Here is a 26629-nt window from a genome sequence, read left to right on the forward strand (position 1 = left end):
GCAGCTGGTACCAAGCTGGGAGAAGTGGATGGTACACCAGGTGGTTGTGCTGCCATTTGGAGGGGCCTTGACAGTGTTCTCTGAAAGCTTTAAGGCAGCGCTGATGTAATGGAGGATGAATTTCTGGTGCTTTAGGATTTTTTGCTCTACCTGGAAACACTGAGAGGATTAAATAATATATTTAATATTCATGCTTGTGATACATAGGCACAAAATCCAAAAGGCTAAGGCAGTTGTACAGGCCATTGCATGAAGTACTCAGCTTTACAAAAGCTGACATCTTCATTTGCCTTTCTTTTCCGTCATTGAGCCATATAGCAAAATCTTCAATTGTGCTCAAGTATTTCCCATCGTGTGGAATGATAATTCCCAGTAAAAAGGTCATTCTAGAATTCTTTCCTTCTCTTCCAACAGAGAAACAGGCTGTTTCTGCAGAATAACAGTGTAGTTCAGCTTAGTCTATTATTGTGTTGTCTCTGAACCCTTGGTGAGGTTTTACACTGTAATGTTTGCAGCTGGAAAAAGTCATTATTTGAAAGCTGGAGTGTCTTCCTGACGAGATGGGGGAGTGGATTTTTCAGCCCTCAGCATCTTGAATAGTCAGTTTTTTTCTGTTCCAACCACTGATTTAATAAAATCTGTCCTACCATTTAAATAATTAAGACCTTACAATAGGTGAGCAAGGCATTTTCCTCCCAAAAACTTCCTCAAGAAATCAGCCTGTGTGGTATTTGTGCACAATTTTGGGCCTGGTATTTTCTGTGTTCACTTGACAAATTCTTTTTCACAACATCTAGGATGCTGACAGTTCATCTGGAAAAAGAGCCCTGGAGCAACTCGTGTGAAATCTCAATAGAAAAATGTTCTGGAAATAAGAGAGAGGAAAAAAATATAAAAAGAACATATAGAAATAATAACTACATGGAAGATGTAATTAAATTGTAGAATCGTTAAGGTTGGAAAATAAATAAATCGGTAAATACAGCAAACGTTTTGTTTTCAGGATTTAAAGCTGTCACTCTTACTGCATATGGTTGAATTTTTAAAATATTGTGGCCATGGTGAGATCCCTGGGAGCTGTCTCTTTGAGCTGGGGTAAAGAATAGATTTATGTCAAGTTAGCTTTGTAGCTTTTGGCTTTTATCTGAAGAAGTGTCTGTTCGAATTGCTTGTAGTCATCTTTGTTTCAAGACAACTGTTATTTATTTTGCAAGTGAAGGAGAGGCTACTTTATTTGTAATTCATATTGCTTTTCTGAGTTGTTTGAAGGTCAAGCTTTCCAAACTTGTTAAATACAATTTTGCCCATAAACCTCTATAAATGTAACTATTTATCATTTGGCCTTGGAACAAAAAGTGGATTTTGTCCTGCTTTATAAAGCCAAGTGAAGCAGTGGGGACCCATCCTGTGTTTGAAAGTTATCAGTAAAACTCGATATTGTTGTTTCCTTTCTAACTCCCTTCTGTTGCAATCAAAGGTCTTTCCAGTGAGCCAGGCTGGTTTGAAGTCTGAAGCAGGAGCTGGCTCAGATAGCAATTTGTGTCTTGACCTTGGAAGCTTTAATAAAACTGAATTCAGTGACTGGCAGAAAAGTGAGGAGCTGTTATGTTGGCACTGACCGTAGAGGTTTTCAGAGAACAGGTGTCATGGAAATGCTTAAATACAAACCAAAGCTTCTGGGTTTGTACCCTAGAGAGAGTGTGTTTAAAGTGCAAGTGGAGCAGGGTACAGCGTTGCTCTAACTAATCCAGCCTTGCAGCAGTGCTGTGTTTCCCAGGTGTTAGACACAAGGCTGGGCTGTCCAGCTGGGAGGAGCTTTGCCATCAACCTGAGACACAGGTACGATTATGTGGGATTTTTGCAGTGCTCTGTCTTGCAAGTGTAGGGTCCTGCACCTGAGGAGGAAGAACCCCAAGCACCAATAGAGGTTAGGGGTGGATCTGCTGGAAAGCAGTTCTGAGGAGAAGGATCTGGGAGTCCTGATGGATAGTAACTTATCCATGAGCCAGCAATGTGCCCTTGTGTCCAGGAGGGCAAATGGAATCTTGGGGTGAATGAGGAAGAGTGTGGCCAGTAGGTTGAGAGAAGTAATTCTTCCCCTTTGCTCTGCCCTGGTGAGGCCACATCTGGAGAACTGGGACCAGTTGTGGGCTGCCCAGTTCAAGTGAGACAGGGAATTGCTGGAGAGAGTCCAGGGGAGGGCAACAAAGATGACTGGGGGGTTGGAGCATCTCCCTGATGAGGAAAGGCTGAGGGAGCTGGGACTGTTCAGCCTGGAGAAGGGAAGGAGGGGAGACCTTATCAATGCCTACAAGTATCCAAGGTTGGGTGCAGGAGGATGGAGCCGGGCTCTGCTCAGTAGTTCCCAGTGACAGGACAAGGGACAACAGGCACAAACGGGAACATGGGAAGTTCCATTTAAATATGAGGAAAAAATTCTTTACTGTGAGGGTGACAGAGGCCTGGGACAGGCTGCCCAGGGGGGTTGTGGAGTCCCCTTCCCTGGAGACATTGCAAACCCACCTGGATGCAGTCCTGTGTGGTGTGCTCAAGGAGATCCTGCCTTAGCGAGGGAGTGGGGCTAGATGTTCTCTAGAGGTCCCTTCCAACTCTGATGGTTCCATGGTTCTGCATTAGCAAGACTTGTGGCAGTTTTGGACAGCATTTATGATTGAACTGGGAGATAAAGTAGAACTGTAAAAAGCTACTCAAAATAATTAATTGTAGCTTCAAGAAGTTACTCAAAAAATCAAAACAAAACAGAACTTGCTTCCGTTTTATAAAATCTCTATAAAACACTGAAATATTTTTTGGGACAAAGTGAAAATTATTTTTTAGCATGCTACTTCAGCACCTGTTCTAAAACTATTTCATTTAGTTCTGTGTCAAGCAGGGTGGTTTCTAGTTTTTTGGTACTTCTGTGATCACCATGTGGGGAGGCATGGGTGTGTTTCAGAGAGGTGTGTCAACCTCTCAGTATCATGAATGAAGCCAGGTGTAAGGATGTGGCTGAAGAATGGAGGACTGGCTGCTTGGGGACTGGATCAAGAGAACCATTTTGGTTCAGGCTATGGATTTTAGCTGCAGATTCATGTGTTTTCAGAGTAGCTGAGATACATCATCTGTCTTTAGTGAAGGACTGGTCGTAGGGAATGTTCCCTGTGTTTTCAGAAATATGCTGTGAGCTCTGTGATGGACTAGTAATAAATAGAATCACTCCTATGATCCTATGATTCTGTAATTTCTTTACTGGAAGAGTGGTGAGGCCTTGGAATGGGCTTTCCAGGAAAGTGATGGAGTCACCAGTCGTAGAGGTGTTCAAGAAGCATTTAGATGTGGCACTTCAGGATAGAGTTTAGTGGTTGTTGATTACAGGTGGACTCAATGATCTTGAAGGTCTTTTCCACCCTTTATGATTCTATATTGTGATCAGAGGGTTTGATCAGCATAGACTTGTATGAAAAATCATGCCCATCTACTGTTAGTTTTGAAGACCAGTGATTAAATACTTGAGATGTTCACATCCAAAAATATTTTGACAAAAATCCTTCAAGAAGCTGCTTTCTTTTCCTTTTTTTCTAAGGACACCTTGTAGTATGAAAACAAACTGGCAGGGAGGTGGTGAATAGCAACTGGTTGTGTCCAAAGTTGAGCCAAGCAGTGTATGTAGAATGTGTCAAGTTCTGAAGTTGGCATTTAGAATATTAAAGTGAAAAAGTGGTTACAGTTATGATGTGGGACAAACTTAACATTGGGCTGAAGTACATAAGGAGGAGCTAGAAACCAGCATCTTCTCCTGAGCCCAGAAGGCAAAAAAAATGACAAGAAAACTACTGGAAAACCTACAGAAGTGAGGTCTTTTCCAAACCTGACAATTCTGTGATTCTATTATTCTAATTAGACATAAACAATGGGAGCAGGTGCTTGTGTCACATTTCTAGAATAACTAGTCCACTAAAATTGGCAGTCTGTGTTGCCAGCCACGTAGCAGTTTTGGCAATTCCAGGTGCTGCTTTAAGGACTACACTAGAAAGAAACTCAGAATTTAGGAATGGTTTCATGAATGGGAGAAAATATTGTCTGGAAGAGGAAATGTGTGATTCTTCACCATCTGTAAACCTTTAATATTTACTTCTGTTACATCCCTACTTAGATGAAGTGTGTGTGTAAGCTGTCTTCATACAGAAGGACCTTGTTCTGTGGAAGAACCTCAGATAAATGTAATGTTGAGTTCCTTGTTCTGTTATTTGGGATCATAGAATGTGCAGTTTTAAGGGACACTAGTCCAGCCTGCTGTGCAGAGCAGTCAGCTGTGAGATCAGTTGCTCAGGACTTTGATCTTGTAAACCTCCACATGCTCCAGTCCCCTAAGGATCTAGGTGGCCCTTTGCTGAGCTTGTTCCAGTTTATCAATGTCTTTCTGGTACTGGGGACATTGGCAGTTGGATGCAGTGTTTTCAGTGGGGCCTAGTGAGTGTTGAATAAAGGGGGTTGATCTTTTCCTACTGTCTCCTGGCTGTAGTTCTGTTAGTGCAACACAGGATGTCACGGTGCACTGCTGGCACCATGATTCCCAGGTCCTTTTCCACAGAGCTGCTCTCCTCTGGGTTGTTGCCATGATTTCTTCCTTGATCAGGACTTTGTGTTTGCTCTTGCTGCGTTTCATAAGGTGCCTGTTGGTCCATTTTCCCAGCATGTTTAGGTCCCTCTGGGTGGCAGCCCTGCCCTTCAGTGTATTGACAGGCTCCTCCCAACCTGGTGTCATCTCCAATCCGGTGAGAGCAAGCTTCCATCACCCCCTCCAGGTCGTGGATAAGAAGTTAAACAGCGGGTCCCAGGACAGATCCTGCAAAACTCCCCATGTTGCAGGCATACCTGTGCTGTAAGGTTTTTTGTTTATTTCTGTCTCTTTTTTGAAGATGGCTGTGGCATTTGTCATCTTGTAGTTGCTGGGACCTCTTCCAGTTTCCATTCAGAGATGTCGGCAGTTTTGGCCAGGATGTGAGCTTGGTGTCTCAGCACCTTTAGAGCTGATTTTGTCTCATGGACTTGTATGGGTCAGGTTCTCTGAACCAATCAGTCCCTGACTTGATCTTCACCCACCTGTCTGTGAACCCTTCCCTAAGTGCAGAGGCTGCTTGGACTTTTTTGGTGAAGAGTGAGACAATAAGGCATCTCCTTCTCTCACCAAATCACACATTCTGCTCAGCTGATGTCCCACATTCTCTTTTCAGCCTTGTGCTCCTCAGACCCTTGATAATATTTTTTGTTTGTTTGCATTCTTTTCAAGTCTCAGCTGCAGTTGAACTCTGGCTTTCCTGAGGCTGAGTGGACAGTGTTTCAAAATTCCTCCTTTTCTAGGCTGTCTTCCATCTCCTGCCTGTTTGCCCTGAAGCTCTGCCATGACTCCCTGCTTAGCTAGGCTGCTCTGCTGACACATCTGCTTGGCTTCCTGGGTGTTAGGATGTTAGGAAACAAAAGATGCTGTCTGTGTAGTGTTAGACTTGGGGTTAGCATATAACCTCTTGATCATTTGTTCTGCCCGTCCCTCCTTGCTGCACTTCTCCATTGGCATAACCCTTGCTTTGGGAAGTTGGATGCATTTCTTTCAAGGTTGATGTGATGATGTGTGTACATGTGGTGTGACTGTACCACAGAGCCCACACAAGGCACATCTGAGCACTTTTAATCTGTCCTCATCCTCTGAAACTATAGAGTCACTGCATTGAATTCTGCTTTTTCAGCACATTGAGAGCTGGTATTTGCACATGGTATTTCTTCATGCATTCATAAATATTTAAGCTCTCTGGTTATCACTCTCAGCACATTTTGTGAAGCCAAAGAAAAAAAGCAGCCAAACCCAACTCACTTTCCAAGATGCTACATCCAGTGATGTTTAATGAGATATGTTCCATCCTTCTGTGTTATTTACTTGGACTGTTTAAATTTAATCTCAAAACACTGTTCAGAAAACGAAACTCTAAACTAAAACGCCTTAGTACTGAGGTGCTGTGACATAACAGGAGCCAGGTTTAAATTTAGGTTTTCTTGCAGGATAGAATGAGGAGAATCTGTATTAACTGCTTCTGGGGGAAGTGGGAAATAAGTATGAGCTCTGGTCTCATGTTGGACTTAGAGGTGGGAGCAGAGTTGTCAGTTGGGAGCAGGAGGGGAATAAGAAAGGAGCTCAGAACTGAAGCAGTGAGTCAGGGAGCTGGGACAGGAAGCAAGGACATGGACAGAAAACCAAGTGATGCACAGAAAGAAAACGAGTGCTGCCTTCATGAAAGGGCTTTTTATCATGGGAACAAAACTAGATTGTTTCTGCTGAAGTATAGTAGTTTGCTTAAAACCTAGTTTGTTAATTATTTATCCAGATAAGGACCTACTTGTTCCTTTTTTAAAAATCTCTTTATTAGCTTTGCGTTATGTATATGTAAGCTTTTATTTAAAAGCGTTTCTTATTGCTATCCAAAAATAGCTTGAACTGTTACAGTACTGCCTTATTTTACATAATAGGTTTCTAACAGGCTCTTAAGATCATGATCAAGCAAGCAACTTGTCCCATTGCTGGGGATAAACACTTGACATAAACCATAATGCTGTGTAAATGCTGATTCCTTGTATGTTTTATGACAGTGCCCTAGAAGGAATAAGGTAGTTTGTGCTGGTTAAGAGAAGGGAATAAGGAGTAAAACTGTGAAGTAGAGAGCATTCCTGGAGAGTGATCTATCAGGGGTACAGTGGAACATGCCTCTTGCAGTGACAGAACTGTTGTGAGTCAGATATCCTAGTCTGTTTAGAGATTAAAACTAGTAACTGAACAGCAGGAAGTGACTGAGGCTGATAGTTTAAGTATTTAGAACAAGATAAGTGAATATATGTTGTCAATTTTGTGTGGGTTGGGGTTTGTTGGTTGTTTTTGGTTTGTTTTTAGCACTTAAGGACCGTAAAGTCATGTTACACTGATACAATTTAAAGGGGATGAGTATAATGTAAGAGGGAAGATCTATATTCTAGTTTTTCTTAGAGAAAGATAGGTAATTCATATTTTCTTATCTAATAATAGGTAAAAGTTACCAGGGCTGTAATTTCTGGGTCTTAGTATGAACTACACAAATGCCTACAGCAAATATGAGAGAACCTGGCAACTGTTGTAATCCTGCCACTTTTTAGACCCTTCTTTTTTTGTTCTGGGTTTGTTTCTGTTAAACCTGTTATGTCCCTGCTCTCTCTTCTTGGGGATTTCAAACTCTTTGATAAGGAGCAGTCATTGAGCAGCCTGTATAAAATTAGAAGTGGAGAAGGAATTTCACTCAAGACAAAAACAGTGAAGAAGGCCAAGGGGATATTGTCACTGCTTGTGTCTACTTTGGGTACAGGCACTTGGAAGGGTAAGCATGTGTAAGCTCAAGGACAGTATTTGCACAAGAACCAAGTGGATGTGAAGTATGAAGTCCTGCACTGAGAAAAGGAGAGTGTTGGAGGAGGGGGTTGTAGAACTTGCTTTCAATCAGTGCCTGGGATGATAATCTAACTGCTTTTGATGTGAAGCTGCTCATGTTTTAGGGAAAGGGAGTATGTACTGTTTGTGATTACAGGGACTGTGGTCCCTTAGGTCCTGTGTGCCTATGAGCACTGTTACATACAGGATGAAACCAAAACTTAAGTAGCTTCATCTTCCTTGTCACTGATCTCAAAGAGTGCACAGATGTATAGCATGTGTGGTGCTTTGCAGGAGAGCTGCTGGTAAGCACGGGCTGCCTGCCTGCTGGGTTCCCTGGGAACTTGTTGCTGGAAAGCAGGGAAAGAAACTTACTTGCACTAGTCATAGACTGAGCCTCTGATCTCCATGACTCAGAGTACTAAAGATAGCTTAATAAATGTATATGGTGTGGAATCCTGCTCCTCTTCCCCTGCCAGGAGAATCTGGTCACTTCCTTCCATCCACCTGAGGAGTGACAGCCCTGACTGCCAGTGCTCAGTGGTTCAGACTCAGAGGGATTAGTCTTGAAGTCTGTTTCCCTGATCTTCAAGGGCCTATTTCCATAAACTTGATTAGGAGCTGGTTCTATTAGTAGTTTGCCAGAATGTTCACATTTATGTGGCTTTTGGGGCTGACTGAAAATATCTATAAAGCAGCTTTCAGAGCAGGTGCTGGCATGCTGGACCTGTGAGAGGTGTTGGGCTCTTCCCACCCTCTTAAGAAGGAAAAAGTAGTTGCCTATTGTCTGGGTGATATTTGTTCCCTCTTGAACCTTTTTCTTGGTCAGCTACTGGAGAAACAAGCCAGGGTTCAGGTGCTAAACATTTTCCTAATTGTTAAATTATTTGTTTTCTTTGTCAGAGGAAAGGAATCTCAGTAGGTAAGTGATTGTGGACTAACCAGATTTGATCTAAATGATTAACCATCTCTAACTAATAAAGTAGAAAATTAATGTTATAAAGAAATCTACAAAAACCATGCTGTAGGTGCATGTAAGGTAAGTGCAACATCCTGAGCAGTGTTATCTGTAGGTCTTTAAAGGATGAAGGTGCAGAAGCTGGTGTCTAAGATCTTGCTTTTATTGCATTTATTTGTGTCCTGTGCAGATGTTAAGTCCTGTTTGGCCATCAAAGAATGATTTGCCTTCCAGTTGTGCAGAAGGATCTGTCATCATGCTAGTGGATGATCTGTGCTAGTGGAGATGTTTTAACACTGGGTCTGTAAGTGAACAGGATATTGTTCCTGTATGAGGGTAGAACACGGAGCTGGCTGCTTCCAAGAGCTTTAGCAGGCTGTAAAAATTAACTGGGACTGTTTATATGAGGAGTGTATTAGGAAACAGGCAGTGACATTATTTGGGTTTAGATGAGTTGCTGGTCTATTAGGAGTCACAACAAAGCAGACAAAGGCAGAGGACATGCCAGGGAGTTGTGCTGTTGGATTTGTTCTGCAGTTAATCTGTCATGGATGCTGTTAGGAATAACGCTGAGGGTTGGCTGGAGCTTCCTCTGTCCTGGGAGCCTTTGAAACTCCAGGACTGGGTTCCTTCAGTAGATGGAGTCAATCTGCAGTGTCTGTTACAGCACTTTGCTTCAGTTTCTTTAACATTTTGTGCTAAGGTGATCACCATTTGACTCTTGCCAATTTTTTTTTTGTTTGGTGGTTTGGTTTGTTTTTTTGGGGGTGGTATATTTGGTGGTCTGAAACATCTGGAAAGTGTAAAAAAAACTTCCTTGCCTGCTAAGACTATTGTGGAACCACACTGTGTGACTAAAAAAGGACTATGTTTCAGAAGAGAATCCTCTACTATAATGATTAACTGTGTCTTCTAGTGTTCTCAAGCCTAACAATGGAGCCTAATATTAACTTTAAAATAGTATATTGTTAAAGTAAACTAGCACATTCTTCTGTGCCTGCTTACACTTTTCTTTAGCAAATTCCATTGATCTGACTGAGACAAGGAGAAGTTTTCTGAAAAAGGTGTGTCTGTATAGAATGGGAGTTGCTTTCTTGCACCGAGACAGCCTTGGAAGTATGTTAGTTATTTTTAGGTCTACAGTGATAAGAGCCTCTAGTTGTTAGGAAGTTGCAACCCAAAATCATCTTAGTATGTAGTGTTATAATGGATAGTAGCACTTATGGAGGTTGGAGATGGAAGCAGAACAAGAGCATATCCAAAGACACATCCTTTGCCTTAAATGTTTTAAAGATTTATAATATTATAAAATTATTTTTTGTAAGAGTGAAGAGTAAACCTACATAAAGTAATACTACAGGGATTGTCTGTATTTAAGACAATTTTTCACTCTTCACTTTCATCCTGTGTTTGGAAGACTTGCTGTTCATGAGCTGTAGGAATGTGTGAAGGATTGAAAACTCCTTTTTTCCTCTTGTCTCCAGGAATGAAGTTTGGAATAGCTGCTCAGAAATAAGTAGCCTGATGATTTCTTACCCAGCATTTAACCCATTGACCCTTGCTCAGTTTCAGCTCTTTATCTACAAAGGTTTTTGTGTTACAAAGTTTGTTACACACTCATGGAGTTGACAAGACTGCTCAGAGTTGGTATTTTAATCTTGAATTTCTTACTGTTGATGGATCATTTGCAGCTGCCTGATACACACTGTCCTTGAGAGCAGAGGGGTGTCCAAAGTAGCAAAAGAAAGAACTTTCAGTTACTTCTATGATGTATTCCAGCCTTGAGAAACTTCTCTGGCCTATTTGAGTATTTTCTGTGTGGATTATGTTGATGTTGAGTTTACTTTTTCCTCATTTGTGTCTCCTTTACTTCTCATAGTGATAACTTTGTTAGAATTAATTTAAAAAATGTTCTTCCGTGTAGGACACAGCTTAGGCTATGGCTTTGTGAACTACGTTACTGCAAAAGATGCTGAAAGAGCAATAAACACACTGAATGGCCTCAGACTTCAGTCAAAAACTATCAAGGTAGGATGTCTAGATTTCTTTTTTCCTGTCTTCTGTGAAAATGGCATTCTAATAAACTTCATTTTGGTGGCTTGTGTGCTCTCCCAACTGCAAGAGAGGTGGACCCTGGGAGAAGAGTAGTAAAGTGAGCTGTGAATCCTCTTGGCTTTTGTAACAGCTTTGTATTAAAATCTTCCCTTTTTTTAATTCCCATCACTTTTACAGCAGTAGATGGAAATATTCCAAATAGTTGCCAGATGTTTGAACTCTCAGGTTCTTGATCCCTGTTTTAAATCATGTTAATAAACATGCCCTCTTTTTTGAAATAACAGCTAGTGCTGTATGTGTAAGAGAACTCTCCTGCTTTGGTGATATTTGTAACTTTATCTAGTAGCAGAAATTAAGATAGAAAACTGCACTCCACCTAGTAAAATGAGTCTTATGAGTCTTTAAAAAAAACGTACTGACAGCACAAGTTCTTGGTGCTGGTTACTGACAGATCTGGTACCTGAATCAGAGCTTCAGAAAGAGATTCTTGGACACAGCAAATATGTTTGTTGGCATTGGTATTAGTTGACTGCTATAGCAATGCCACTATGTTCTTTATATGTTGGATTAGTCCAAAATGAATTAAGTTATATAGGGATGTGACTTTTCTTTTTGTTGTGGCAGTTTCTCTCTGCCTTATCCCTCTTTTGCTGTTTTGAACTCAAAAATGCCTACATTGCTTAGTGGGGTATAAATGAAAGTGACTCATGACAAATCACTCTTTTCTATTAAACCCTGGACATACCTTTTTTACTTTTCTTTTTAAAGGTTTCCTATGCTCGTCCAAGTTCTGAAGTTATCAAGGATGCTAATTTATATATTAGTGGACTACCAAGGTCAATGACACAGAAAGATGTAGAAGATATGTTCTCACGTTTTGGACGCATCATTAACTCGCGTGTGCTTGTGGATCAAACTACAGGTGAGCTCTGTTGCACTAGCTTCACACAACTGTAATGAGCAGCATGTTTTAACATTTTTCACTGACTGGGAGTTCCTAAACTAGACTTTCACAAACTAACCATGACATCTGGTGCCAGCCACTGAAATAGTTTGAGTAGGGTGTCCTTTTCTGTTGATGCTGTTAAAACACAGGATGACTTAACGCTGCCTCCTTTGCTAGCTTACAGTGTAAACCTCTTAGCATATTTTATGCTATTATTGTCAGTTTTACCAGGCTGAGCTGCTGATTTGCCTCATCTCCTCTCCTGCTGTGACACTCGATGTTACTGCAGGGCAGTGTTTGTAATCTGGAGTGCTGACCTTACCTTTACACAGATGCAACTATGAGCCTCAGGTAAATTCCAGGCCATAGTTAGCTATAAAAAGCAAAGCAATCATGTGTTTTGTCTTTCATATCAACCTGGAACTCACACAATTTCCTCATATTTTAAAACATTTGAGGTGTCTTAGTCCTTTGTGGTTACTGCTAACCAGAAGAATTAACATAATACACCTAGTACTACCCTCTTGAATTTTCTCAATATATTTTGTTTATATAAAAAAAAGGGGAGAAGTTGCTTAGTTAAGCACTCAGCTCAGGGGAGGCCAGAGTTAAGGATTTCCTTTATAATGTAATTCTGACTCAGTGTAACAAGGTGTTTTCAGAGTTTTAGTTTCTTACCTAATTATGTCAGTCTGTCTAACTGAAGAGTTTGGCTTATCCTGTAACTTTAGGTGTTCTGTGTTTTTTCCTGTAGCCTGTATGTCATGTATGAATTTGGGGAGAACTTCTACAAATACACTTTTTTCATTGGTTATGCATGTGTTATATTATAATAGAGATAACCTAATTCCAACAATTCCACATTTAACATTTAAATATGGTATTATGCATGTTTATACACAGTAGTTAGACAGCAGCTTTCATGCTCTGTGAGGAATCTGCTGTAATTTAGAGTAGGCCATCAACAGCTTTTGGTGGGACTAATCTGACTAAATGCTAAAGTTTACAATGTTAAGTATCTCCACCAGAGGTAGCTCCTCGTGTGGGCAGCTTCTTTTAAGTGTAAGTAAGAAACAATTTGGTCAGACCACACTGTAAATGTGATTGTGCATGAAAGAAATACGAGAGGACTCAGCAAGTTCAGGGTGCTGACACTGCAGACACTCCAGTGTTGAGTGAGGGAAATCCTATCCTAGAGAGAAGGATTAATTTTGTCCAACTTTGATATCTCTGTGGTTCTGTCTCTAGAGCCAGTTCTCTAGCTGACTACTATAGGTAGAAGCAAGAATGAGAGACTTCTGGAGCATAGAAAAGTCACTGATACAAGTGTCCAGAACAGTCATCCTTCCCTGTCTGCCAGTGGAGTCTAGATGGCCAACATCTGTCTTCAGCAGAGCCATGCAGTGGGATGACAGAAGTTACACAGTTAAAATCTCTGCAGGAATAGTCTAGTTTTCGTTGAGTGTGCCAAGGCATGATGCTGCCCAGTTCAGTATCAGCTCAGAATATACCACCTGCTTTCAAATAACCTTCATCATGTGTTATTTGAAGAACTGTGCTCCACTGACATCAGAAAGTTTAGTGCCTGCATAGCCTGTTTCTTTTCACTTCAAGAATGTAGCCAAGCCTTGGCTTTAAAACCTGCCTTTCATGTCTTTCTCTAGTCCCAAGTAGGACAGATTTTAATTTGTGTACCTTCTTAGCACAGGTTGTTCTCTGGCTTTTGAGAATTAATCTTTTTTGAAATATGCTTTCTACTGTATTTATATTTTTAAATGAACACTAGATGAAGTGAGAAGCACTAAGATGAACAGTGTAGTAGCAGTAACAGGGTGTTGGGCTCTGGGGTTGTTCTTGCTGGCTCCTGGGCCATCCTACTGTGCTGCTCCTCTCTGGGGTGGGCACGTGCTCCCTCCCACCATGGGAAGGCTCTGGAGCAGATAGTGCTGTCAGCTCTAATTTGATGGGCCCATCTTGTCCAGCCTCTGTCTGGGAAGTAACCAGCAAGATCTCGAAAAACTTACCAACATGCAGTAAACAAGAATTGTTATTTATGATGTAGATGAAATGATCTCTTCATTACAGAAGGTTCAACTACTTTAATATTTAAGTCAGACCTTCATGCCTTCATCTATGAACCACAGTGTTTTCAGTGTGGAAAATGAAAAGTACTTGGAAAAATCAGTGTTAATTTTGTGATGCTTTTTAGTGATAAAATAATCAAAGCGAAGGGTGGAATTAATTATCTTTTTTCTTTTTTGTGGAATTTGTTTTAAATGTTGGGAGGTTTTTTTATTAATGAAAATGTCAGTTGATGATGGATTTAATGGAATTCTGCCACATTGTTTGGGTTTTTAAATTGTTTTAGTCACTGGGGTTGTTAAAGCTGAAATGAAAGTGTTTATTTGCCATTTGTTTCCTAATGCTGTACTTTCTCCTATAGCTGCTGAAGAAACATTAGTAAGTGTAGCCAACTTGAAAGCTGTGACCATAGAAATATTGAACTTTTTTGTTTTTTGCTTATTAGTTATTTTGAGTTTATTCTGAACTTCCATTTCTTTTATTTTTGTTTTGTTTTGTTTTTTTTATTGGTTTGGTTACAAGGTTTATCCAGAGGGGTCGCATTTATCCGGTTTGACAAAAGGTCAGAAGCAGAAGAGGCAATTACAAATTTCAATGGTCACAAACCCCCAGGTTCCTCCGAGCCCATTACAGTGAAGTTTGCAGCCAACCCTAACCAGAACAAAAATGTGGCACTGTTGTCGCAGCTGTGTCATTCACCAGCTCGACGGTTTGGAGGGCCAGTGCATCACCAGGCGCAAAGATTCAGGTAGGTTAGGAAGAAAAAAACCGAATGCGTTTAAGGCTGTACCCGTGTCCTTCTGGGCAACTGTCCTCTGAAAGCTGGGCAGTCATATCTTCGTGTGTGAATGAAGCCATCAGTGCACTCCGTGTCCTGCAGTGTTCTGTAAATAAATCGTTGAATTAAAAGATGATGAAAGATGTAGTTGTAATATTTATCTGGAAGTGAATTGGGTCAAGGTACACACGCTACGGTGGCTGTTGCTGATGATGGGAAGTAGCAGATTCCAGATGGGTATTGGTAGTTGCCTGTCTCAACAGATCCCCATTCTCTAATCCATATATCTGATTGCAGATATAATTTGGCAAGTTAATTAAAGCTCTGAACCATTGGTTCCAGCAGGGAGATAAAATAAGGAAACATTTTTGACCAAGAGATTTTGTGGGATTTCTTCCTGCATCTCGAGCTTTGCAGTGTTCTTTATTCTTGAGTCCTTCTAAGTTCAGGGAGATGATTAATTGCAACATTCTGTTTGTTTCCTGAGCTGTGGAAGATACTGTGTATTTTGCCTTTGAGAACTGCCTCAGTTGTTCACAGAAGGGTGTTGATAGTTGGACTGTGCTCTGGAAAATGTGTTTTATTTATTGTCTTGCAGATCTGTAATTGGCTTTATCATGAGAAGTGTTTGTGAGAGTTTCTGAAAGTGGTGTTGGCCTGCTGAGAGTTTGTTTTTTTCTTGATCCTCTGAGGTGTCAGTTAGCTCAGCAAATTGGGACAAAAGCCTTGAGAAACATTCTGCAGTGCTGCTGTCCCACTAGTGCTGGGACCTTTCCATAAGGCTGTATCTCAGCTTTTTAATAACAGCGAGGTGGAGTGTCTCCAAGGAGAATTAGTCCTTTATACTCATCTTCTCTTCCACACTAAGGATGATTCAACAGGTTGCCCAAAGACAGTGGACATTGGGGTTGCTCAAAATTTGGCTGGAACAGGCCTGAGTAACCTGCTCTCTAGTTGTCCCTGCTTTGACCAGAGAGGTCTGCTAGAGGGTTTCCAGAGGTCATCATCATTGTAGAATGGCTAGGGCTGGAAGGGACCTTAAAGATGATCCAGTTCCAACCCCCCTGCATGGGCAGGGACACCTCCCATCAGCCCAGGTTGCTCCAAGCCCCATCCAACCTGCCCTTCAGCACTGCCAGGGATGGGGCAGCCACAGCTTCTTTGGGCTGTGGAGACAGGATTCACCAGTTCACTTGAAGACAAGAACTGACCATTACAAAGCTCACTTTTCTCAGTCACATGCATACATGCACCATGCCACAGTCCTTTTTCTTCCCACCTTTTGGTGTTAACTGCAAGTTTTTTATTGAGCCCTCTGTAAATGATGCTGAATTTAATGAGTTATGATTATTCATACTGTGCTAAAGCTTAGGAACCGTAGGCTGGACTGAGTCTTGTTTGTTTTGTGTAGTCAACAAAACATGATGAAAGGATAAGCTGCTTCCAAAGGGCTCACAGTCTGTATAAATTACAGCTGTGGTCTCTGCTATGCAGAGGTTGAATACTTAAACTGACATTTTGATTACACTTCATCTCATGCCATCATATCCCTTTAAATCCAGGATTAAGCCTTTAGTATTTCTAATTTGTAATTATTAATTTCCTACAGATACCGCTTAGACCCTTTGTTTCATGTTCCCTTAATCTTTTGTAGTTCCTGTGGTATTTGTGGTTCTCATCAGGAACTGATCTGAGTGCCTTGTCCCACCGGAGTGTGGGGTTGGCCTCCTGCTCTTTCCCTCCAGAAGGAATCCAGAACACAGCATGGCATTGTTTGGAGGATAAATAAAACATCTGGGGCAAGCATTTCTTTCCAGTAAGCTTCAACAGGAGAGCAGATCTTTAGTTATTGAACTCAGATGAAATTAAGGAGTTTATCTCCTGAAGCTGATGTGGCTGGCCTAAGTCCCCTCAGGTCCTGGGCTTTTACCAGAGCTGAATGCTAGAAGAATGTTTTATCAAATCTCAAAATATTCCCAGTTCAGCTGGTTTTACTTTCAGATTTGGTCAGGGCTGAAGCCAGTTGCTGCTTGTTTTGATGGGCATGTTTCTCCTCATATCAGAGTCCATGAGTTAGGTCCAAAATACCTGAAGGGGAGTTACTTGTTGGTAATTCTTTGACCAAGAGGAAATGCAAGAAGGGTCTAGAAGATTTAACCCTGTCACTGGCATTGTTACTGGGATAGCTCCCACACACCTGTTTGGTTTCACTCTACTAAAATAGTTTAAGTTTTGAGCTTTGAAGCCAATTTGTGATTTGGATGCAAGCTGTCTGTGGTGAGAATGCCACAGAAGGAAACATTTCATCCAGAGTAGCATTTCATGCAAGTTCCAGAAGAATGTGGCACTGAAAGTCCTTATTTCAGTTGCTGCTGCTCTGATATGTGGCTCTTTGGTTTAATACCCCGTTATTGAATGCTTAAAGCTTGTGTTGCTGAATGCTCAACAAGACTTGTTTTGTACACAGTAGATAATTCCTGTCTGTGTCAGGGTATAGCAGAAAAAGTGGCTTGTGGGGAAGACAGGAGGCATGACCAGTATCAGCATAGTTGAACTCCTGCTCTTTGTGGGAGTATTAAAAATTTTTAAAATGCCAAGCTCTGGTGCCAAGGCAACATAGGATAGTATTAAAAATATTACAGCGTATGAGTATTGTGGAAGCTGTGGGTTGGCTCCCACCTGTGATGCTGAATGTAGCTGTTCTCAGGTTGCAGTGAGAAGAACTCAGCAAAAAGGGTTTATAGGACTTCCATGGAACTAAAAAACTTTGTTTAGGAGTGTCACTTCTGAGATTGTTCCATAGTGTTACAATAATCCCAGGATCTGTTCAATGAATTGGTGTGTCTCAGCAGAGCAGAAGTTCATTCATATGAATAGGAAGCTTATAAATTGAAAAATATTACAATTAAAATATTAGTGTGTTGATACTTGACGTCAGAAATTCTTGGGAGTTTTGAGGTTAGCATGACCTAAAAGAACCATCATCTGCAGGTGCTTAGGAAGGGTTGCTAAAGCAATGTGTCTTCTGTCACCTTTGCACATTTTTTTATTTGGTGGTTGCTTTTTAACCAGCCAGAAACGGTTGTAAAAGGTTTCTTTTTATGTGAACCTGCAGAGCTTCTCTGGAGAGTCATGTTAGATCTGGGTAAGAGGGATTTTGTGTATAAGGTGGTATCTCATAGGGTTGTTTTTTTGAAATGACTTTTCAAGTCTTTTAGGGATATTTTTACCCTGTTGGGTTTTTTTAGTAAGCCTGGAACATTTTTGTGAGTCAAAGCAGGAAGAGAAGAGAATCTGTTTGAAAATTAGTGTATCGAAAGAACAGAGGTACTTGCTATTTTAAGTAATTTTGCCTGTAATATGCAAACAGATTGTTGTCTTCCTGTGTTCAACCCCCAGCTGCTCTTCTGTGTGTGTTTCCAATCCTTGATGTGCCTTTGATCTGGGCTTGTGGGCAGAGCCTGAGGCTTTTATAGCAGGCGGGTTCAGAGCTACCCTGACTGTTGGAACCAACGTAGCAATTCTGAGCGTTGGGGTTTTCTGCTCCCTGGATATGTGAGCAGGAACTCAAGACTGGTGATCTGTTGAGATGCAAACTTCCCAGATACTCAGATAAATACATTCTGCCAGACCATTACTCAAATGGAAAGAAGCTACAGAGCTGAAGGTGCCTGTCAGAAGAAGTAAGCCTGTAAAAGCATGCAAACACACGAACATTTTTATATAAAAGCAAAATAAATAGTAGATATGTCACATAATCATCAGATCACATGAATTAGTGCGTCTCATTCACATTCTGGTGCTCTTAACTGCTTCTACAGTTTTACCATAGCACAAAGATTCCCCAGTTTGGATTTGCTTGGGGCTGGCAGTAGTGGCAGTGGGGCCATGTGGTTGGAGCTCAGGTGTGTCCCACTGCTCCGGGGCCACCAGCACAGGGAGGCAGCTGGGGCTGCTGGAGGGGACAGGGGCTGTGCCACCAAAACCCCCTGCTCTGGGTCCAGGAGGGTCTGATAGCTCAGGTGTCCAAGGAAATGAGGTCTGAGCAGCAGAGCCTTGGGGGGAGCTGGTGCCTGCCTGGTGCTCTTGTGTGAGTGCATCAGCCAAGGTGCCACTGCCCGGGTCAGTGTGCTGCTGCAGCTCTGCTCCCCTCCTCCCCGTACACACTCCCCTCAGCCCTCCCTTCCAAATCAAGACAGCAGCAGCTCCTGTCTTTAGGCAGGGCAAGAAAAAAAAATCAGTGGGGAAGTGTTTGGCACTTAATGCAGTGTTCACTGCCCAGACATCCATTCCCTGTTTTCTCCAGGTCAGCAGAGAATCAGGATCTGCCACCGCCATGTTCTTGGCAGAGAGCAGCACGTGTACCTCTTTTAAGTGGTTTGCATATCACCAGTGGTACACCACAGTTTGGGAACCCCTGGTATAGTATAATTATATTTCTACAATCACATGACCTCACAATTTCACATCATACTTAAAAGCATAAGGGAACAAATTGAGTTGTTTTTTTACCTTAACTTTCACGTGTCCTGACCTTTTGAGTGCTTAGCTGTGCAGCTGGTAGTATTGCATTAAAATATCCCAAAGCTCTGAATTTCTAGACCAGAAATACAATAAAAGGGAATTAGAAATGTGGGTTGTAGGACCAAAGAATATAATACAAAACAAGACATAAAAAGGAGAGGGCTTTTTGTTGTGTATAAATACTGCTGGGGTACTGTGCAGGAGGCAGGGAGGAGTGGGTAGGTGGTTTAAAAAATGCAGTTCAGTAAAGTCGGATAAGTTTTCCTAGTATGAAATTGGTATAAAATTAATGAGAAGAAAACCATATGTATGCATATTGAAATTGTAAAACTGTATTTCAGTGTGGTTTGCTGTTCTGATGCTTGAAAGCTACTGCAGTTAGCATAACTGCCTAACTGGTATCAAGGAATAAAACCCCAGGGTTTAAATTCTCTAGCCAGAAATGTGGGGCATCCCAGCTAGTGAGAACTTGACAGAAGAAATGCTAATATTTCCTTAGCTGCCTGATAGCTGCAAGTAAGCAATGACTGTGGCTTATTTATCAGCCTGCTGGTGTTGGGAGTGTTTGCCTCCATCCTTTGCCTTATGGTGGAAAAGGCAGCAGGTTTTGTTCTGTTCCACAAAAAAAATATTAATCCACACAGTCTCTACTCCTAGAAACAAAGTGCCCCCCTGCTCTGGAAAACCCAAAAAAATCCTTTAGCTTGAGAGTTCCCAACATGCTATTTTAAAGGCAAGAAAAGTAGGATGTGGGATGCAAACTCCTTGAGCAAAAAAAGTGGGAGATGCCCAAGAGTGACTTAAAGCAACTGGGGCCTCTGAGGAGGTGTTGCCTGTTACTCACAACCCAGCAATCCTGTGCTGATCCACAGGCAGCCTGATCCACTCCTGGCAGCCTTGCTGAGCTCCAGAGATGGGGCCAGGTCCCCTCTGAAGGTGATCACACCATCTTGCCTTGCAACTGGTCTGTTGCCTGCCTGTTTCTAAGAATAGTTGCCTATTAGTAAATTAGTTGGAATACTTAACTTTTTTTTTCCTGGCAGCTTTGATTGTCAATTTGAATGGGGAAACATTAATTTTTTTTCTGGCACTTTTGATGTACATGTAGAAAATATTCGTTCTCAGTTGCTTCCCGTTCAAGTTAATTTGCTTGATTGAATTGAACTTTTACATGAAATGTTGTGCTTTTTATTTGCTAGGTTCTCTCCTATGGGTGTAGATCACATGAGTGGGCTTTCTGGTGTAAATGTTCCAGGAAACGCATCTTCTGGCTGGTGTATCTTCATCTACAACCTTGGTCAAGATGCTGATGAGGGAATCCTCTGGCAGATGTTTGGCCCCTTTGGTGCGGTTACCAATGTGAAAGTTATTCGAGATTTCAACACCAACAAGTGCAAAGGTTTTGGTTTTGTGACCATGACAAACTATGAAGAAGCTGCAATGGCCATAGCAAGTCTTAATGGCTACCGCCTGGGGGACAAAATCTTACAGGTTTCCTTCAAAACCAACAAGTCCCACAAATAACTTGCTCGTGCTTTTTTTTTTTCTTTTTTTTTTTTTTGTATGGAATAGATAATTGAGTGACAGAAGTTGAACCATTTTTGTTAGTGTAAAACTCATTTTGCGCCAATTTTCACAAGTGTTTGTCTTAGTCTAAAGGAGAAGTGAAAAAGGTTTTATATTCTGGGATGCAACTGACATGTTCAAATGTTTGAAATCCCACAATGTTAGACCAATTTTAAGTTCCTTTTTAAGTTATTTCATTGAAAACATGTTAAAAAATGCCCTGAAATCTGAAGTAGTTTGCATTAACTAGACCCTCTGGATGGTGGTAAAATTGAAGCATGCTTTCACTTATGAGACTAACATTTGTTTCATTGAATGTTGTCTGCAAAAACTGGAATTTTCTGAAAAATATCAGGTGGAATTAATTAATTTTCTTGGGTTTTTTGTTTGATGTTTTTCCTACCCATTCCCCTGACCTTCTCTACCCCAGACTCAGTAGTATGGAAGAAAAGCTGAGAAATACTAATGTTTTAGTTGACAGTAAATTGTTTGCTCAATTAATATTCATGACTACATATATAGTTGAGGATTAGGCTTTTTAAGTCAAGGTCTTGTAAGTAGTAGCATGCCAGCATAACTTTTAACACCATTGATGAGGTAAGTTGCACACTGAGCAGTGGCCAAGCTGTCAAAATTCAAAGGTTTTAGAAACATTTCTTTTAAAACCCACTTTCTAATAGGAATGGACCAAAGAGTTTCAAAGAAACTCCGGGAAGATTTCAGAGTCAAAAATGAAACTCCAAAAAGAGAGTGTGAATATATGTTGCTACTTTATCAAACTGAATCTCTTCTGTCCAAATATTTAATGCATGGTGCACTACTTACTGGTACATTATAATGCAGCAAGATACTTACTCATTTTCAAAGATCATTTCTAGTTTGAATTCCTTTGGTAGTTCTATTTTGTAAAGAAAAAAAAAAAACCAACAGTTATAAACATTTGAGCATTGTATTTCTCGCATCCCTTCTAATGAGTGCTAGATTTTTCTATTTTAATAGGATTTTGTTTTGACAACTAGCTTTACTTATTGAACACTCAGCAGAAAAGTACTTATTACTTGCAAGTTAGATATTAACAAAAAAAACCAACCCATTGATTTGTAGATTTAAAGATTAATCCCCCAAGTTTTCTGCAGACTGCCTTGAAACTTTGAGTTGTTCTGTTTCTGTTAATTTTCTTTTGCTTTTTTGTGTTTTTTGTTTGTTTTTACTTTTGCATTTAAGAACATTAAATTTGATTTTGTTTTGCTCAAATTTTGTTTTGTTTTTTATTTTCTGTTATTTTTTTGCTAAGTATTGCACAAAGTGTCCAGCTTTCAACGAGTGTTGTTTTAAAGAATGGTAGTTCCTCTTTCAGAGTTTTAAGTTGCTCCTTTGACAGATGAGTAGAAGAAAAAGGGTTTGTGGAACAAGAGCACCACAAGAAACATGTCACACAGAACCTGTGTGCCACAGCCTGATGTCACCCTGCAGGTGTTGTTGGGTAGGAAACCTGAGCAGGATTTCTCCCTTGGGTAAAGGCTGTGTAAGGATAACTGCACCACTAGAGACTTGGCCTGGGCAACTGTCAGGTCTAGTGTTTCCCTTCCTTTGCCAGCAGGTAGAGAAATCCAAAAATGGGGAGAGTGGCAGTTTCATGGCAGTGTCTCCTTTTTTTTGTGTGAACCTCTACCGGTCCCAGACTTTATTTTCAAATCCCAGAGGCTGTTTCATGTTGCCTGCTCCTATCAACCCATCCCTACCTGACCTTCCATGTGTTCACAATCTTTTCTCCTCTTCTACAGTAGGATCTGTGTCTTGCACAGCCCCAAGAAATCTGCATCAGCAGCTCTGCACGCTGATCTGCCCATCTCCATTCCCACCCTTCAGCACCCTAGGAGATGCTGGTGCTGATCCTCCTGGAACTGGCCCACTTGAAGCTGTATCTAAAAGCCTTGGCACGGGGAGCAGCCTCCCACTGGTTTTGAGCTCATGAGCAGTGAATACCAGTGGGATTTTTGCTATTGGTACATTCAGCCTTTCCTGCCAGTCCTGTTCAATCTTTTGAGAAGCACAATGAGCTGTGGAACCGTGGCTGTGACAGAGCAACCAACCACCTCCCACCCCCCAAAGTGTGCTTTCTGCTTCTCTACTTCAGTGTCTATTCCAGGTGTTTCCACCAATTTCTCACTGTTCTTTTCTCACTTCAACCAATACTTTTTTCTGTGTCCAAGGAGATATTCAGAAGCACTTGGGGGATTTCTCCCCAGCTAAAACTGCAGAGTATCAAGAAGTCCTCTTATGTGTCCTGTCACCTCTTAACCTCACCCCCCTGTACCATAGGAGTGGCTCTGCAATTGCTTTCGATCTCTTGTCATTTTCTTCTTCCCTTATTTCATATAAGATTAATTTTCAAACTAAATGGGAGTTGCTGGTTTATCCCAGCATTTGGATGGGGGCTCAAGCTTCCAGTGAATGACACCTTAAAGATGACTTAGTGTCAATAATTATTCCAAGCCTGCTGGGTGTTGCAGCCACAGCAGCACAGCTGTGAGCTCACTAGCTGTCACTTGTTTAAGTGACAAAGCCTCTTCTTGGAGGCTTTTTGGCATCACTGTCATCTGACTGCTTCCCTGTTTTTTCCATATCTCATTCTTTGATAAATACGAAGGAGAAGCAAGGATGTTGTTTCAGCAGTGGTATGAAAGCATCTCTCTTGGAAACATCTGATTCCAGCTTACTTTGATAGTTGCTCTGAAAAGAATTACCAGGCAATTTATGTGAGCACAGCACTGCTGCCTGAGCCAGGAAAAAAAGTCCTGCTGAACTATCAAGACCTGATACCAGAAGAAGGTATGTTCTGCACCAGACAATGAACACGTGGCATAAATAGCTGAAGTCAAGAAAGGATTGTGTATGTATTCTTGGTGCTTTTGGTTCTAAAGAACAGCCCAAGCATCCTTCTAGTAAAGATCAAAAGGAAACTTCTGGAAGTGGAAGCTAAATTCTGACAAGTAATCTGCCAGCAGTTTTTCTACCCAGAAGGTACAAGCAGCTGGTTTTCATCCCATGTCATCCAGAATATCCTCATTTGAAGCTCTCTTGAACATACCTGGTTTGAGAGAGCTTTTAGCCTCTTAATCCTCAGTGAGTTTAGAAAAACCATGGATACTTTCTGCTTTTTCATCCTTTAATTTGATGAAATAGAGATGTTTCTTTCAGATGATACTTCTGTCTTAGCGTTTGCAAGATCTTTGTAAAACCAAAGGCCTCTCTTAAACCAGAAGCCTCTTCTATTATTCACGAGGTGAAGTAGGTAGAGAGTACTAGGAAGTCTTGGTTGCTGGATTAGGACATGGTGATTGGATTTGAAAGACCTGGATTTGATGGTCTTCTACTGGAGGTGTGCAACAGGGCATGCCTGAATGGGAATGCTTTGGGGTCCTTCAGGATAGGTTAGAAGCCTTGCAGGACACCCCTAGATACCTGCTTCTAAAGGATCAGGTACCATTCCTGATAAGAACATGTAGTTATGGACATGCTGCTATTGCACATCCACCCACATCTCCTGGGCAGATGTTGAAGACAATGGTGATGTCTCAGGGCGCAGGTTTTTGTGCCAGCGTTTCTGCAGGGGTCCAGCTGGCTGTTGTGAACCTGCAGTTTGGGCAACAGCATTTCCTTTTTACGCTTATTTGATCAGTCAGACAAGTTTGGTGACAAGATGAGAAGTTGATCTGCCTGATTTAAAAAAGAAAGTGGAGAGAAGGCTGCTTCATCAATCTCCTTGTGGTCAGGGGAGGTGGCCTCAGATCTGGAGTCTGGGAATCTGGGAAGAGCAGTGATGCTGTTGTCAGGCTTCTTTTTTCCAAGGGACTTGTTTGCTTTGTGTCCCAAACTCAAACTGCTTTCACAGAACTTGTTTGTCTGTGACTCCTTAGCACTTGAGCAGCAACTGGCCTTTGCTTCTGGAGCTTTTTCTGGTGGTGAGTCCCCCCTGAGGTTCCACTCTGCTGACCCTGGGCCAGCTCAGCAGAAGGTGGCTACAAACCAGGCACCTTCTTGCCTCCGTTCCTGTGGCATGAAAAGGCTTTCAGTGCCAGGGCAGGATCAGACACCAGGACTTGGAATGTTAAGCCAATTACCTTTTCAGGAAATTTCACCAGCTGTTGAAATGTTTGCTGTTATTTTAGTTACTGCTTTGTCACCTCTAGCTCTAGTATCACTTTGGTTTATCTTGGTATTTCTGTTGAAAGGGAAGCTCTACTGATCTTACTTGGCACTTACTCTTTTCTCCACTTGTTTCAAATACTACTTTTGTCTGGCACTCCAAGAAGGATCATCCCAGGCCAAGGCAAGGCTGCTAAACACACTTGTTATGGAGCTCCTTCCAGAATTGCACATGAGCAGCCTTGAGTCTTTGCAAGACCTGCTGAGTTTCACTCTAAAAACGAGACAATGCCTTGTTAGGAGCAAAACTGTCCTGATTGTGGTTGAAGACCACCTCCAAACTTCTCTGAAGATGTTCTGGGCTATGGAAGTGTTGAATTAAAAAAGCTAAAAAAAAAAAAAGGGAAAAAAATGAAAAAATCAAGTTTTCTTAGTATGTAAAAAAAAAAGTTTTGTCAAAATTAAAACTCACTGAAGAATTTCTTCAGACTTGGTCTTTTCCAGTCTGTTGATTTATTAAGAAGTTTTTCTTCCTGCTCAGCAATGTATGTTTGCTTCCCAGATGTCCACTGTGAATGGAATTCAGCCTTGTGCAGAAAGATTAGCCACAAGTCCCACCACGACTTAAACCTTCTGATAACCATTTGCAGACAGGGACATTTCACAGTAAACCCAGAAAAGGAAACTCTGCTGTTGCTGTGTATGAGCTGCAGAGGCAAATCCAATTCCTTCCAATGAGGAGATGGCAACATCAGAAAAGCTGTTAACATAAGTAGAATCAGCACAGCTTAGTGTGTTTGGTTCTCTTGTGTCTCCATTTTAGCCAGTGTCTGTGTGCTGAAGTGGTGAATTGCTGTTGTTCTTCAAGCTACGTCGTCATAAAGTTGGGTTTGCGTGAGATGCTGCTGAGCTGCACCCCCATGTAGGAGGGGAACCCAGCCAAAGCAGTTCATGTTGCCTCCTGTGTGCTGAGCTTGTGCCAACCCCTTCTGCTCTAGATCTGGAACTGAGAAGGCCTTGAGGATCCATCCTTTAGGTTGGAAGGAGAAGTCAGGAAACACCACTATCCAGAGCAGCAGCCCCTAGTGCTGTGTCCACACACCTTTTCCTTCCCTTTGGTTGGTTGTTTTTTCAGTACAACTGGATCATGACAGCATGAAAACCACTGAAACTCCAGAGATACACAAGTCACTAAAGTAGAAAAAATTTCTCACTGCAGTGAGTAGTAAGTAATTGGTCAGTTTATGATCACTTAGGTTTGTCCAAGGTGACCAAAGGGTGTCAGTACAGAGAGGACACCTATTTTTATAGGGCATTGAACATTTTAGTGGTGTTGTTTATACAAAGCAATTAAACATCTTTTGTAAAAAAATTTGCCTGGCTGCATTTATAGCAAGAATGTTCAGCAGTTAACACCAAAATGATGAAATAACTGTATAGATGACCCATTATTTTGGATGTGAAGTTTTGGAACTGAGTAGTCCCTAATGTCCTTAGACATTGATTATAATTTTATGTTGCTTTATTGTTCTGGGCAAGGTCAATAAAGTAGAGATTCTTCCAATATTTCAGAAGAGATTTATTTTTTTTTTCAGTATATTCTAAGCTGTAATAACTCAAGTTACTCTCTGGAGAGTTTATAGTTACATATGTGCTTTAAAAAAAACCAAACAACCAATCTTGGTGATTATCCCCACACTTAAAAAAATAATAAACAGGTCTTACGAGGAAGTGTTTATTGAAAGTAGCTGCTCTGCTGGATCCACCTGCAAAGCGTTAGGGTTTGTGGGAGGTTTTTTAAGACACAGCTTTTTGTGAAGGACTGATGGTTCAATCTGATCTCATGGCTCGATCACAGCAGTCAAATATGGAGCAGTTTGCCCTGATCCTACCTCTGTCACAAGGTTACCATATTTTTTACTTCTCTGATGAGGAAATGTGTCCTTTGTAACACTCTCAGTGAAGCACCTTATTGTAACATTTCTACTTGTAGGCTTCTAAGAATAGCTTTAAAATGAAGGGACCAAATTCACATTTAGCATAAGAAAACACAGCTCCCTTTGAGCTCCCTTAGCAGAACTGCACTTGGTTTTTCTCATGAACTGAATTTGTCACCCGAGGTACTTG

General features: G+C 41.3%; 1 protein-coding gene across 2 annotated transcripts in view; it reads left to right on the top strand.

The window, feature by feature from the left end:
* ELAVL1 (ELAV like RNA binding protein 1) overlaps nt 1-21607 on the top strand; it is a 39888-nt gene extending 18281 nt beyond the window's left edge. Inside the window, exons 3-6 of one of the 2 annotated variants that reach the window (XM_051640026.1) lie at nt 10327-10430; nt 11226-11379; nt 14008-14233; nt 19987-21607. In XM_051640026.1, the coding sequence (XP_051495986.1) occupies nt 10327-10430; nt 11226-11379; nt 14008-14233; nt 19987-20311 (809 nt within the window). In that variant the 3' untranslated portion in view covers nt 20312-21607. Of the gene's footprint in view, nt 1-10326; nt 10431-11225; nt 11380-14007; nt 14234-18569; nt 18989-19986 lie in introns of those variants that run through there. The other variant, XM_051640027.1, reaches the window with a different exon arrangement.
* The last annotated feature ends 5022 nt before the right edge of the window (nt 21608-26629 follow it).

The sequence above is a fragment of the Apus apus genome, chromosome 24 (assembly GCF_020740795.1).
Source record: "Apus apus isolate bApuApu2 chromosome 24, bApuApu2.pri.cur, whole genome shotgun sequence".
Taxonomy (NCBI): Eukaryota; Metazoa; Chordata; class Aves; order Apodiformes; family Apodidae; genus Apus; species Apus apus.